The sequence below is a fragment of the Dendrobates tinctorius genome, unplaced genomic scaffold (genome assembly GCF_039654945.1).
Source record: "Dendrobates tinctorius isolate UK_male_01 unplaced genomic scaffold, ASM3965494v1 ptg000195l, whole genome shotgun sequence".
Classification (NCBI taxonomy): Eukaryota; Metazoa; Chordata; class Amphibia; order Anura; family Dendrobatidae; genus Dendrobates; species Dendrobates tinctorius.
In genome coordinates this window covers 1572705-1588005 of record NW_027361862.1, presented here as the reverse complement: position 1 = coordinate 1588005, position 15301 = coordinate 1572705, and the positions used below count along the sequence as shown (strand labels likewise).

General features: G+C 48.0%; 1 protein-coding gene across 1 annotated transcript in view; it reads left to right on the top strand.

The window, feature by feature from the left end:
• Nucleotides 1–15301, top strand: part of CACUL1 (CDK2 associated cullin domain 1) — a 101143-nt gene that overhangs the window by 58992 nt on the left and 26850 nt on the right. The window contains exons 2-8 of the mRNA XM_073552721.1: nucleotides 5928–6054; nucleotides 6119–6221; nucleotides 6581–6676; nucleotides 7607–7709; nucleotides 7810–7899; nucleotides 8375–8513; nucleotides 12402–12445. Coding sequence (XP_073408822.1) covers nucleotides 5928–6054; nucleotides 6119–6221; nucleotides 6581–6676; nucleotides 7607–7709; nucleotides 7810–7899; nucleotides 8375–8513; nucleotides 12402–12445 — 702 coding nt within the window. The remainder of the gene's footprint in view (nucleotides 1–5927; nucleotides 6055–6118; nucleotides 6222–6580; nucleotides 6677–7606; nucleotides 7710–7809; nucleotides 7900–8374; nucleotides 8514–12401; nucleotides 12446–15301) is intronic.

The following is a 15301-nucleotide window of genomic DNA, read 5'->3' as shown; positions in this document are numbered from 1 at the left end:
ATATAGTGTGGACAGTGTGTGATATCTGTGTGTAATTATATATAGTGTGGACAGTGTGTGACATCTGTGTGTAATTATATATAGTGTGGACAGTGTGTGACATCTGTGTGTAATTATATATAGTGTGGACAGTGTGTGACATCTGTGTGTAATTATATATAGTGTGGACAGCGTGTGACATCTGTGTGTAATTATATATAGTGTGGACAGCGTGTGACATCTGTGTGTAATTATATATAGTGGGGACAGCGTGTGACATCTGTGTGTAATTATATATAGTGTGGACAGTGTGTGATATCTGTGTGTAATTATATATAGTGTGGACAGTGTGTGATATCTGTGTGTAATTATATATAGTGTGGACAGTGTGTGACATCTGTGTGTAATTATATATAGTGTTGACAGTGTGTGACATCTGTGTGTAATTATATATAGTGTGGACAGTGTGTGATATCTGTGTGTAATTATATATAGTGTGGACAGTGTGTGATATCTGTGTGTAATTATATATAGTGTGGACAGTGTGTGATATCTGTGTGTAATTATATATAGTGTGGACAGTGTGTGACATCTGTGTGTAATTATATATAGTGTGGACAGTGTGTGACATCTGTGTGTAATTATATATAGTGTGGACAGTGTGTGATATCTGTGTGTAATTATATATAGTGTGGACAGTGTGTGATATCTGTGTGTAATTATATATAGTGTGGACAGTGTGTGACATCTGTGTAATTATATATAGTGTGGACAGTGTGTGATATCTGTGTGTAATTATATATAGTGTGGACAGTGTGTGACATCTGTGTAATTATATATAGTGTGGACAGTGTGTGACATCTGTGTGTAATTATATATAGTGTGGACAGTGTGTGACATCTGTGTAATTATATATAGTGTGGACAGTGTGTGATATCTGTGTGTAATTATATATAGTGTGGACAGTGTGTGATATCTGTGTGTAATTATATATAGTGTGGACAGTGTGTGACATCTGTGTGTGTAATTATATATAGTGTGGACAGTATATATGGGGGGAGGTCCGCGGCTGGCGTCCTCTGATCTCACCATTGTGTATGTTTTGTGCTGGTTTATACGGGGGGAGGCAGGGTGGATTTGATTTAAATCACTAGTCAGTAAGGCTTGATTTAAATCAGTGATTTAAATCAAAGTTTCTACCTAAACTAGTTCTTGCTACTTTAACATGCAAGTAGATGATGATTTTTAGAATCACTTTTTATATTACTTTTTTCTCCCCAGTTTAATGGGTTAATCATTCATATTTGGACACCACTGTTCTGTTGTACTTAGGAAGGAGAAAAATAATCCTGACCTTAATAACAATTTAAATAGATTTATTCAACTGAAACAATAACATTACAGCATAAGTTATTTGCTTAAACAAACATCCATGTTTGTTAACTAATTTGGCTAAACAAAATATATATTTTAAGAAACTTAGACTGTCAGCCCAGCCGACACATGAAAAACTTAAATACTACTGTCCCTGCTGTCCTCTGTAGCTCACTTGTCGTCCTCTTCATCTTCTTCTTCTTTGCTCCTATTCATAATCTGGAAAAGAAAAACAAGCTTTCCTGCTTTATTGGGTCCCAACCGATTTCTCAATTTAGAATGAATGAGTCCAAAGGAAGAGAATATTCTTTCAACGCCTGCAGAAGAAGCTACTGCTGTTAAAAGTGAAATCATTACTTGAACAGTCTCTAAATCCAAGCGCTTAAGTGACTTCCACCAGTTTACTGGTGTGACCTTCCTTAAAATATCTTCAGCAAACATATATTTCTTGAATGGTTCCCCCTTAGCTCTGAAGTTTATTATAGTTGGCATTAAAGATGGATGATTGCTGGATACCCATGTCATAGCTAACTCCTCTTCCTCAGCACTTAGGTTTTGACCCTGATATTGGATATTGACAATATTTGCCAAAAAATTAGCTGGAGTCAGTGCTTGTCCCATTCGTTTGTTTACTGCTTGTAATTTAATTCTGTCCATGTGTAGTTCTGTTTTTAAGTGTTCACTCAGTTCCTCCCAAATTTCAACAGCATCCGCAATAAAACAGCTATTTTTCTGTATTTTGTTTAAAGCTTGAGAGATGGGTTTCAGGTAGCTCAGCATATGTTCAACATTTCTCTTAAGCCCAATGTTGAGGATTTTGGCCGTGACAGTGCCATCTATTTTATCTCGATTTTCTTCACAAAGTGTCATCAGAATAGGCCAGTTTTTGATATACTGCTCAAAACAGTCCACCGCAGAGTTCCATCTAACATCTTGTGGGAGCGTTCGCTTGGTTCCACCCATCCTTTTCAGAGCTGCTGCAGCAAAATGATTATTACGGAAGTATTTAGCAATTTCAACAACATTAGCCTTTATTTCTGGAACACTTAAGTCTTTGGCTAAGAGGTGCAGAAAATGAGCACTGCAACCATATGTTATTAGCAGCTTTGTATTCCCTCCCTGCTCTTCTAAATCTCTTCTCATCTTGGATACGTTTGCAGCATTGTCAGTGACCAAACTGCGTACTAGACTTTTGAATTTTTGTTCACATGTCGTTATAGCTTTTACTGCCACTTCTTGTAAGTATTCTGCTGTGTGTGCATTTCCTGACGTATCCGTTGTTTGTGCAAGGAAGACTTTACTTTCTTCTGTTGTTATACAAGCACATACAATAGGATCATTGTGGACATTACTCCACCCATCAATACTTAGGTTAACAATTTTACCCTCCAGAGCTGTTGCACATTGCTCCATTTCTCTGTCATACACTTGATCCAGCAGTTTCCCTGTAACATCAGCTCTGCTGGGTGGACTGTATCCTGGTCTCAGTGACTGAACCATATTAATGAAATGTGGGTTCTCAGTCAGACGGAAAGAAGAGTTCGTTGCATAAATAAACTGGACAATTTTTTCATCAATCAACTCTTTTTCTAATCTGCTAGTTCTTATCACAAACCTATCTATGGTGGTTCCAGGAGGTAAAGGTTTTTTCTTCCTTTTGGGTGATGGTGATATGTGGCTGTGGGTGTCTGATGATGATGCTGCTGCTGCTGCTAATGAAGCACTATCCTGGATGGATAACTCTGAAACTGTAGAACAGGATGATGGTGATCTTGGAGGTGGATAGTTTCCAGAATCCATGAATTCCCCTAAACAAAAAAAGTCAATGCTGTTATTTTATTGTTTAAACAATTTCTGCTTATTGTACACAACACATCACTGCCCCTGCCCCAAAAGGAATATTTGTTTTTCTTCATAACTGTTCCAAATGACAGTAACATGCAGTAATAATAAGAAATATAATTTTTCTCACACATGACAGTTCAGTCTTTAGAAATGGGATTCAATAAAAATGTTTACCAACCTGAAGATCCTGCCTGTTCAGAAGTGTTTCTTTGGTTATCTTCATCACCGCACTTCTCATGATGTTGCCTCATTCGCGCCACCCGGCCTTGCATCTCTTTGTTGCATCGTTTGCATTTTGCACGCATGCCTGCCTTACCGATAGGCGAAGGAGCTTCATTAAAAAATTCCCAAACTGGGTCTCTTTTACGGCCTGCTGCCATTATAATGTAAGAATGTAATAAACCTCAGATCGTACACACAAACAGATCCAGACTTGTCTGTCTGTGGCTATGCTGCAGTATTGTGCTCAAAGTTTCACTTTCATTTTCTTGTCTGCTTGACCTTCCTCCTCCTCACACTTAGATTCACATTCTTCTTGTGTTGTGCAGATCTATTCCACTCCAAACAATCAGAATCATATTGTCTAACTTCTTGGACCTGGCACTGAAGGGGTTGATTCTGTATTCATATGTTTGTAGAACAATAGGATTAAGGTCTTTTTCTCAACTCTGTTCATGTTGTAACATTTTTGCCGTGAAGAAGAGGCTGGGACCTCTGCGGAGTCAAATTCAGTTTTGAGAACTGCGTAAGTAAAGCGAGCGTCTGTGATAATATAGGAGAGAAACTGCCCACTAATCCTACAGAAACCTCTGGAAGAGCATGGCATTGTGAATGTTACACATATACAGCCTTTATTCTGAGTTAAACAACTCAGCTTTATCTCATGATGGAAGAACCTTTGGATGGTAAAATATTTTCCTCAAAAAGCAGTTTATTGAAAAAAATCCGATTTAAATCAAAGAAATCCGATTTAAATAAAAATCGATTTTAAATCAAAAAAATCCGATTTTTTTTTTATTTAAAAAAAAAAAACAAAAAAAAAAAAAAACCATTGATTTTTATCCACCCTGGGGGGAGGTCCGCATCCCCTGATCTCACCATCGTGTATGTTTGTGCTGGTTTATACGGGGGGAGGTCTGCGTCTGGCGTCCCCTGATTTCACCATCGTCTGTTTGTGCTGGTATATACGGGGGAGAGGTCCGCAGCCAGCATCCCCTGATCTCACCATCATGTATGTTTGTGCTGGTATATACGGGGGGAGGACTGCGGCTGGCTCCCCCTGATCTCACCATCGTGTATGTTTGTGCTGGTATATACGGGGGGAGGTCCGCAGCCGGCGTCCTCTGATCTCACCATCGTGTATGTTTTTGCTGGTATATACGGGGGGAGGTCCGCAGCCGGCGTCCTCTGATCTCCTCATCGTGTATGTTTGTGCAGGTATATACGGGGGGAGGTCTGCGGCTGGCTCCCCCTGATCTCACCATCGTGTATGTTTTTGCTGGTATATACGGGGGGAGGTCTGCGGCTGGCTCCCCCTGATCTCACCATTGTGTATGTTTGTGCTGGTATATACGGGGGGAGGTCTGCGGCTGGCTCCCCCTGATCTCACCATCGTGTATGTTTGTGCTGGTATATATGGGGTGAGGTCCGCAGCCGGTGTCCTCTGATCTCACCATCGTGTATGTTTGTGCTGGTATATACGGGGGGAGGTCCGCGGCCGGCGTCCTCTGATCTCACCATCGTGTATGTTTGTGCTGGTATATACGGGGGGAGGACTGCGGCCGGCTCCCCCTGATCTCACCATCGTATGTTTGTGCTGGTATATACGGGGGGTGGTCCGCAGCCGGCGTCCTCTGATCTCACCATCGTGTATGTTTGTGCTGTTATATACGGGGGGAGGTCTGCGGCTGGCTCCCCCTGATCTCACCATCGTGTATGTTTGTGCTGGTATATATGGGGGGAGTACTGCGGCCGGCTCCCTCTGATCTCATCATCGTGTATGTTTGTGCTGTTATATACGGGGGGGGGGGATGACTGCGGCTGGCTCCCTCTGATCTCATCATCGTGTATGTTTGTGCTGTTATATACGGGGGGAGGTCTGCGGCTGGCTCCCCCTGATCTCACCATCGTGTATGTTTTGTGCTGGTATATACGGGGGGGGGGATGACTGCGGCTGGCTCCCCCTGATCTCACCATCGTGTATGTTTGTACTGGTATATACGGGGGGAGGTCTGCGGCTGGCTCCCCCTGATCTCACCATCGTGTATGTTTTGTGCTGGTATATACGGGGGGGGGATGACTGCGGCTGGCTCCCCCTGATCTCACCATCGTGTATGTTTGTACTGGTGTATACGGGGGGAGGACTGCGGCTGGCTCCCCCTGATCTCACCATCGTGTATGTTTGTGCTGGTATATACGGGGGGAGGTCTGCGGCTGGCTCCCCCTGATCTCACCATCGTGTATGTTTTGTGCTGGTATATACGGGGGGGGGGAGGACTGCGGCCGGCGTCCTCTGATCTCACCATCGTGTAGGTTTGTGCTGGTATATACGGGGGGAGGTCTGCGGCCGGCGTCCTCTGATCTCACCATCGTGTAGGTTTGTGCTGGTATATACGGGGGGAGGTCTGCGGCCGGCGTCCTCTGATCTCACCATCGTGTAGGTTTGTGCTGGTATATACGGGGGAGGTCTGCGGCCGGAGTCCTCTGATCTCGCTGCTCCTCTCTTCCAGTGATGAATGTGATCACCGTCGATGATTATAAGAACACGTATTGGCCGAAGCTGGAGAGCGCCATTGAACAGCTGTTGACCCAGAGCCCCGGTGACTACATCCCCATCTCCTACGAGCAGATCTACAGGTAAAGTCCTGTGCAGGTGCCCCCTCTGGCACACGCGGCATCCTCATCTGAGCCTCTCTTTCAGCTGTGTGTACAAGTGCGTTTGTCAGCAGCACTCGGAGCAGATGTACAGCGACCTGATGTGTAAGATCACCTGTCACCTGGAGAAAGTGTCCCTGGAGCTGCAGGTAGGTTGGTGCCACCCTGGTGATGTGGGGTTGTTCCTGGGTGTGTACGTGTGGAGAGGGGCACATACATCCTGTGCATGATCTAGAGGAATAACACCGATGTGAAGACCCAGCTCGGGGTCAGCGGGATGGGGGAGCTGACTCTGCCCAGGAGGCATATTCTTTGCAGCCGGCGGGTAGCAGCGCAGTTTCCAGACTTTGTCGCACAGAGGAATGGGCTGTTGTGTCTGCCTTACGCTGGCTGCCTCCTCTGGGGGTGCCTCTACTACTGGAGGGGGTTGGGATCCCGATTCTCGGGTGCTGGCTTTAGTGGGACTGGGCCGGTGCTCATATCGTGCATTTTCCTTCCTGTGTTACAGACGGCCTCTCCGGAGCAGTATATAGAGAAGTTCAACCTGGCCCTGAGCCAGTATATGGGGGCTCTGCACAGCATCGTCCCCCTTTTCATCTATATGGTAAGTTCTACATGCAGCAGCCCACCCTGTGCACAGCTACCAGGGGCTCGACCAGAGAGGCGAGACTGGGGCAATCTGTGCAACTGGTGGCACTAATGTGAGGGAGAGGGGACAGCCTCCACCTTTCTTCATGAGGCCCTTGGCTCCTCCCGGCAGGTCTCTCTGGAAGACCCTTGGCCCCTCCTGGTGGGTCTCTCTGGAAGTCCCTTGGCCCCTCCTGTCTGGTCTCTCTGGAAGTTCCTCTCCCGGCTGGTGTTTCTGGAAGTCCCTTGGGCCCCCCCCCCCTCCCCCCCCGGGGTCTCTCTGGAAGGCCCTGGGCCTCTCCTGGCGGGTCTCTCTGGAAGGCCCTGGGCCTCTCCTGGCGGGTCTCTCTGGAAGGCCCTGGGCCTCTCCTGGCGGGTCTCTCTGGAAGGCCCTGGGCCTCTCCTGGCGGGTCTCTCTGGAAGGCCCTGGGCCTCTCCTGGCGGGTCTCTCTGGAAGGCCCTGGGCCTCTCCTGGCGGGTCTCTCTGGAAGGCCCTGGGCCTCTCCTGGCGGGTCTCTCTGGAAGGCCCTGGGCCTCTCCTGGCGGGTCTCTCTGGAAGGCCCTGGGCCTCTCCTGGCGGGTCTCTCTGGAAGGCCCTGGGCCTCTCCTGGCGGGTCTCTCTGGAAGGCCCTGGGCCTCTCCTGGCGGGTCTCTCTGGAAGGCCCTGGGCCTCTCCTGGCGGGTCTCTCTGGAAGGCCCTGGGCCTCTCCTGGCGGGTCTCTCTGGAAGGCCCTGGGCCTCTCCAGGCGTCTACTGTGATCTTCCATTAGAGCATGGCAAAAATTAATCTGTGAATGTTTTTCATGGCCCTTAGGTGTGGTCAGTAATGGCGGTGATTACCCTGGTGGGATGGCCTGACTGGGACTTCCACATTTCCCTCAATCCCATAAAAATTTTTTTTCTCTAGAACAAGTTTTATATAGAAACTAAGCTGAACCGAGACCTGAGGGACGAGCTGATCCTACTCTTCACCGAGCACGTCGCTGAGAAGCACATCTACAGCCTGATGCGTGAGTGTCCGTGCCGGCCCCCGTCACCCACCTACCCCTCTTCATTATTACACCCTGCACACGATCACGGGATCCTCTCCCCTCTGTTCCTTCTTTTCAGCTCTATTGTTGGAAGCACAGTCCACACCGTTCCAGGTCACCCCCTCCACCATGGCGGCCATCGTGAAGGGTCTGTACACACTGAGGCCAGGTAACTGCGCTGCTCCCACATTACCACATCGGGGGGGTCTCCTGTGTGTAGTGTACCCCCATATTACCAGATCAGGGGGGCTCCTGTGTAGTGTACCCTGTGTTACCAGAACCAGATCCGGGGGGGGGGGGGGGTTTCCTATGTGTAGTGCACCCCTGTATTACCAGATCGAGGGGGGGGGGGTCTCCTGTGTATAGTGCACCCCTGTATTACCAGATCGGGGGGGGATCTCCTGTGTGTAGTGCACCCCCGTATTATCATATCAGGGGGTCTCTTGTGTGTAGTACACCCCTGTATTACCTGATCGGGGGGGGGGTCTCCTTTGTGTAGTGCACCCCCATATTACGAGATCGGGGGGAGGGGGTCTCCTGTGTGTAGTGACTCTCTAACCCGTTTTTCTAGGTGTGGGGTGGTATCTGGTGTCCTGGGTGTATATTGGGGGCTGACTACTTCCGGTCATTATTTGCTCTTACAGACTGGGTGCAGCTCTCTCCGGCACTCTTCTCCAAGTTCATCCCCAATATTCTGCCACCGGCCGTGGAGTCGGAGCTGCAGGATTACGCCACGCAGGACCGGAAGCTTCAGCGAGATCTTCTGCAGAACGGATTCAACAGGTCTGAGAGTGCAGGGGGTGGGGTCTGAGAGTGCAGTCATCACATCGTGTTACATTATCTCATCCTTTGGACGCATGAGCTGCAGGTCTACTCTCTACTGCCCCCTAGTGTCTCTGGGGGTCAGACCCTTTGTTATATTGTGCAGGATTTGGGAAACTTTATCCCAGAGTAGAGAAAAGTCAAGAAAACCCATAAGATCACCGTGATCTGAGGATCCAGTGGGGATGTGACTAGTTTTGGAGCTGGTGGTGATCCTGGCTGGGGGCTGGAGCTGCAGGCTGGGATAGAGCTGTGGGCAAGTACTGGAGCCGTTCTGATGGGGGTCGCTGGCAGCGCCGTGGTCTGCTCTGATGGGGGTCGCTGGCAGCGCCGTGGTCTGCTCTGATGGGGGTCGCTGGCAGCATCGTGGTCTGCTCTGATGGGGGTCGCAGGCAGCATCGTGGTGTGCTCTGATGGGGGTCGCTGGCAGCATCGTGGTCTGCTCTGATGGGGGTCGCTGGCAGCAGGGCTGTGGAGTCGGTAAGCTGACTCCTCAATTTCCCTTCCACCAACTCCGACTCCCACACATATTGCTTATATTTAAGTGAAAAATTTATTGTAGTCCAATGTGAACATCAGACGTTTAATCATTTCTATTATCCAAAAATCAAGATATTTAGATAGACAATATCTATTTATTGGAATACAACTTTAGAACACAAAAAAACTGTAGTAAATTGTAAATTATGTAATACACTATGTAATATCGATTACATACATATGGTACAGACCAAAGTTTGGGCACACCTTCTCATTCAAAGAGTTTTCTTTATTTTCATGACTATGAAACTTGTAGATTCACTCTGAAGGCATCAAAACTATGAATTACCACATGTGGAATTACATAATTAACAAAAAAGTGTGAAACAACTGAAAATACTGTATGTCTTATATTCTAGGTTCTTCCAAGTAGCCACCTTTTGCTTTGATTACTGCTTTGCACACTCTTGGCATTCTCTTGATGAGCTTCAAGAGGTAGTCACCGGAAATGGTCTTCCAACAGTCTTGAAGGCTTTCCCAGAGATGCTTAGCACTTGTTGGCCCTTTTGCCTTCACTCTGCGGTCCAGCTCACCCCAAACCATCTTGATTGGGTTCAGGTCTGGTGACTGTGGAGGCCAGGTCATCTGGCGTAGCAACCCATCACTCTCCTTCTTGGTCAAATAGCCCTTACGCAGCCTGGAGGTGTGTTTGGGGTCATTGTCCTGTTGAAAAATAAATGATGGTCCAACTAAACACAAACCGGGTGGAATAGCATGCCGCTGCAAGATGCTGTGGTAGCCATGCTGGTTCAGTATGCCTTCAATTTTGAATAAATCCCCAACAGTGACACCAGCAAAGCCCCCCACACTATCACACCTCCTCCTCCATGCTTCACGGTGGGAACCAGGCATGTAGAGTCCATCTGTTCACCTTTTCTGCGTCGCACAAAGACACGGTGGTTGGAACCAAAGATCTCAAATGTGGACTCATCAGACCAAAGCACAGATTTCCACTGGTCTAATGTCCATTCCTTGTGTTCTTTAGCCCAAACAAGTCTCTTGTGCTTGTTGCCTGTCCTTAGCAGTGGTTTCCTAGCAGCTATTTTACCATGAAGGCCTGCTGCACAAAGTCTCCTCTTAACAGTTGTTGTAGAGATGTGTCTGCTGCTAGAACTCTGTGTGGCATTGACCTGGTCTCTAATCTGAGCTGCTGTTAACCTGGGATTTCTGAGGCTGGTGACTCGGATGAACTTATCCTCCGCAGCAGAGGTGACTCTTGGTCTTCCTTTCCTGGGCCGGTCCTCATGTGAGCCAGTTTCTTTGTAGCGCTTGATGTTTTTTGCCAATGCACTTGGACACTTTCAAAGTTTTCCCAATTTTTCGGACTGACCTTCATTTCATAAAGTAATGATGGCCACTCGTTTTTCTTTACTCAGCTGCTTTTTTCTTGCCATAATACAAATTCTAACAGTCTATTCAGTAGGACTATCAGCTGTGTATCCACCAGACTTCTGCACAACACAACTGATGGTCCCAACCCCATTTAGAAGGCACGAAATCCCACTTATTAAACCTGACAGGGCACACCTGTGAAGTGAAAACCATTTCTGGTGACTACCTCTTGAAGCTCATCAAGAGAATGCCAAGAGTGTGCAAAGCAGAAATCAAAGCAAAAGGCGGCTACTTTGAAGAACCTAGAATATAAGACATACAGTATTTTCAGTTGTTTCACACTTTTTTGTTAATTATATAATTCCACATGTGTTAATTCATTGTTTTGATGCCTTCAGAGTGAATCTACAGTTTTCATAGTCATGAAAATAAAGAAAGCGTGAGGCGTGTCCAAACTTTTGGTCTGTACTGTATATGTATATATATGTCTGTGTGTGTATAATTATATACACATACATACATACATACATACGCATATATATACACACACACACACACACACCTTATCTCGGCTAAGATAAAGCCTAGATCCTCAGGCTACATTCACACTATGGGCGTAGCCTGGATCAAACCTGTGGGGGGGGAGAACCTCATACTGTTCTGCAGAATTTCATACTGCACACCTCAGCTGCTGCAGAACCTCATACTGTACACCCCTACTCTTGAAAATAAAGTCTGCACCTTAAGATGTGGTGGTGATGAATGCAGTCTATTTATTCCAACTATCAATTGATGTTGATGTTACTGAAGACGAGCAATGCCTGTCCTGGGCGTCCTTTTGGGCAGCTATGAGGTGTCCCTGACTGGTGCTAAAAATAAAAAAAAGGAGTGTTACTCTGTGTGCTATCCGACTTTCATTCTTTTTGGTACAGATATGATATGGATAGACAGATATGGATATATGGATAGATAGAGCAGATTTCTAATCTGCTTTTGATATTGAAAACATTATCTATGAGCGCAAAAACCTTTCAGGTGATGCGGTTTTTTAAAAAGATGATCAGCTTTTGCAACTGAAAAACGTATCCTCAAAAAACGCAGGAAAAACGCTGTGTGTGAATGTAGCCTTAGATCAGGAATAGAACAGCCATTTATAGGACATTTCATAACTTTCCCAAACTCCTATGAAAAAATATTCAGCACATTCTGCCCTGAACTACTGTACCCAATTATATATTTTAGGAGTCGGTCCATTTTATACCGACTCCACCAAAATGAGCTCCGACTCCGACTCCACAGCCCTGGCTAGCAGCACCGTGGTCTGTTCTGATCTGGGGTCTCTGGCAGCGCCGTAGTCTGCTCTGATGGGGGTCCGCTGGCAGCGCCGTGGTTTGCTCTGATGGGGGCTGATGGCAGTGCCGTGGTCTGCTCTTATGGGGGTCTCTGGCAGCGCCGCGGTCTGTTCTGTTTGGGGCCGCTGGCAGCGCCGTGGTGTGCTCTGATGGGGGGCCGCTGGCAGCGCCGTGGTGTGCTCTGATGGGGGGCCGCTGGCAGCGCCGTGGTGTGCTCTGATGGGGGGCTGATGGCAGTGCCGTGGTGTGCTCTTATGGGGGTCTCTGGCAGCGCCGCGGTCTGTTCTGTTTGGGGTCTCTGGCAGCGCCGTGGTGTGCTCTTATGGGGGTCTCTGGCAGCGCCGCGGTCTGTTCTGTTTGGGGTCTCTGGCAGTGCCGTGGTGTGCTCTTATGGGGGTCTCTGGCAGCGCCGCGGTCTGTTCTGTTTGGGGTCTCTGGCAGCGCCGTGGTGTGCTCTGATGGGGGGCCTCTGGCAGCGCCGTGGTGTGCTCTGATGGGGGGCCGCTGGCAGCGCCGTGGTGTGCTCTGATGGGGGGCCGCTGGCAGCGCCGTGGTGTGCTCTGATGGGGGGCGCTGTGTGGAGATGCTGCTCTGTCCACTTATCAACCCTTTTTTCTCTTTTCAGAGGTGACCAGTCCCGTAAGAGAGCAGGCGAGGAGCTGTCCTACAGTACGTATGGCCGTCTACACTGCAGTGCGTGTGGCTGTGTGCATATACACAGGGAAGTATTCACAGTGTGTGTATAAACAATGGAGGAAAGTCTCAGGATTTTATCATGTAAATAATCCTAACGCGAAGACTCATTTCAAATCTTTAATCCCCTTTAATGTTGTCATAATCGATGCAGATTTATTGAGAAATATAGTGAAATAATTTTGAGGTGAAAAAACAGCATAATGTGGTTGCATAAGTGTGAGCACCCTCCTATAATCGGGGCTTTGGTTCTGCTCAGTGACATTACCGGGAACTAGTTGTCCCTATAATATTGGTAAGAAGAACATGTCGCTTAAGGCTCCAAGTGGCCGACACCACCATTAGAGGAGCTTCTGACCAGTCCTGCTTGTGACCTGCATGTGACAACAATCTCCCATATTCATCATATCTCTGGCCTGTGGGGTCGGGGGAAGATGGAGTCTTTTCTTACATAGCTAATCATCTGGACCCGGCAACGTTCTGCCAGAAATTCCCCCACATTGGTCAGAAGCAGTAATGTATCCTGTCTGATGAGACTGAGGAAGAACTTTGTGGCCGTAATGCCAGAAGGTGCAAAGTCGTCACCAGTAAGGATGAGCGATATTGCCCGATATCGTATCGGAATTCCGATGTCAATGCGAGAAAAAAATCGGAATTACAAAATGACCACTACAGTGCTATAAAATGGAGGGGAAACACCTCGGGATATTGGGGAAGGAGTTTGCTGAGGCAAAGGAGCAAAAAAATCGCTAGAAAAATGCACAGAGCGACAGCTGCAGCAGGAAAACTGGTCGCCATCTTAACAGCGGCGTTTTTTTCTTTGGGTTAGGATTAGTTGGGGTAAGGGTTAGGGTTTATGGTTAGTGGGGTTAGGGTTAGTGATTTTACATTATTAAATTAAAACTGCCGGTGGTGGTGTCAATATGCCCTTTGACTGACATGTGTCCGCGTTCAGCTCACCTTGCTTTGCAGGGAGTTTCCAGGAGCACCACTTGGAGGAACGGATACACTCCCTTTAAACCATGCTTAGTCTTCTGCTGATTTATATTACGGTTATTCAGTAATTCTGCATATTGATATTCTGCTTTTGGTTCATGTACATCTGCTCCTACTGCTTCCTAAACCTCTGTCTATGGCTATCCTGCTATTGGCTGGTCGCAGAATGTCCCAAACCCAGAGGAAATACGCAGAAGTAACAGTAGGCACAGGAACTTGAGAGAACCAGCTGGTGAGTCTGGAACCCGTATAGGCAGCAGAAATCAGCATAAGAGCCAATGGAACTAACGGGCACCAGCTGACGTTACCGGAGGCTGATAACTAAGCAGGAGGTAACCTGTGCCAGAATGCACTACCAAGGACCAGCAGATGTTACTGGAACTCGGATACCACAAAGGAGGGACCTAAGCCATTGACTCTACTGAGAACCAGCTGACGTTACTGGAACCCAGATGAGCAGCAGAAGGTAAAAGTGCCAGTGGCTGTACTGGGCAACAGCTGACATTACTGTAGCCCGGATACCACAATGTAGTAGTGACATAAGCCAAAAGCACTGCCGAGAAGCCCAAAAAACCCCCACAAAGATGCAAGTTCAAGAGCAAAAAGACAGGAGTCCGGGGACATCTCCATCTGTCTTCTTGTCTTTGGTCTTCTGCATCTGTCTTCCTGTCTTGGGTCTTCTGCATCTGTCTTCCTGTCTTGGGTCTTCTACCGGAGTAATGGCTTCTCGGCAGAAGGTGCAAGAGCCACATTTGCCCCCGCAACCCGGACACAGTCTTCTCTACTCCGCAGTCGCAGCAGGGGAGGAGGAGGGCCTACTGGCACTGTCGAGACCAGCCTTGAGCGCCAGGTCCCGGAGTCCACGTAGGGGGCTCCTACACTGCCGACACCACGGATAACAGCAAACTGAGCCGGAATGATGTACGGCGGGGGCGTGGAACAGTGCGGCAGACACAACCGTGTAACGGCGAGCGTTGTCGAAACACGGTTTGGAGCAGGAGGTACCCGTGCCCTTGGGCACTCCCGAGAACCAGCTGGCGATGCTGGAACTCGGTTTACCCCTCGGGGGAGGCACCTGTGTCCGCACTTCACTGCCAGGAAACAGCCGGCGTGGCTGGATCCCGCCTCTTGTGCTTCTGCCTATAGGTGTTTGGCATCTGTCGTCCTTTTTTTTCCCACTTTGGTCTAACGAGGTACAGTTGGTGTTACTGTTGCCCTAAAACATGGCATGCTGTGAAAGTGGCAGTCACAGAAATGGGCACTTGCTGGCGGTACTAGAGCCCAGAAACACAGCATGCTGTGAAATCAGCAGTCACGTAAATGGGCACTAGCTGGCGGCACTAGAGCCCAGAAACACTGCATGCTGTGAAATCAGCAGTCACGGAAATGGGCACTAGCTGGCGGCACTAGAGCCCAGAAACACTGCATGCTGTGAAATCAGCAGTCACGGAAATGGGCACTAGCTGGCGGTACTAGAGCCCAGGGAAAACAGTATGAGGTGAAAGAGTCAGTCACAGAACCAGGAGCTAGATGTTGGTAGTAGAGGCCAGAGCACTGGCATAACAGATGACGCTGTGTGCAACATAGGCACATGACAGAGCATGCATACTGCTACCAACCATGCATGTAACCTGTCTACTCTGGCCCAGGGCAGCAAAAGTCACCAGAAATCCAGGCCTGGTTCATTTTTAGGAATGTAAGCCGGTCCACATTTGCAGCGGATAGTCTGGTACGTTGGTCTGTTAGTACATTGCCAGCTGCACTAAAGACACGTTCAGAAGTCACACTGGCACCAGGACAAGCCAGGACCTCCAAGGCATACTGGCTAAGCTCGGG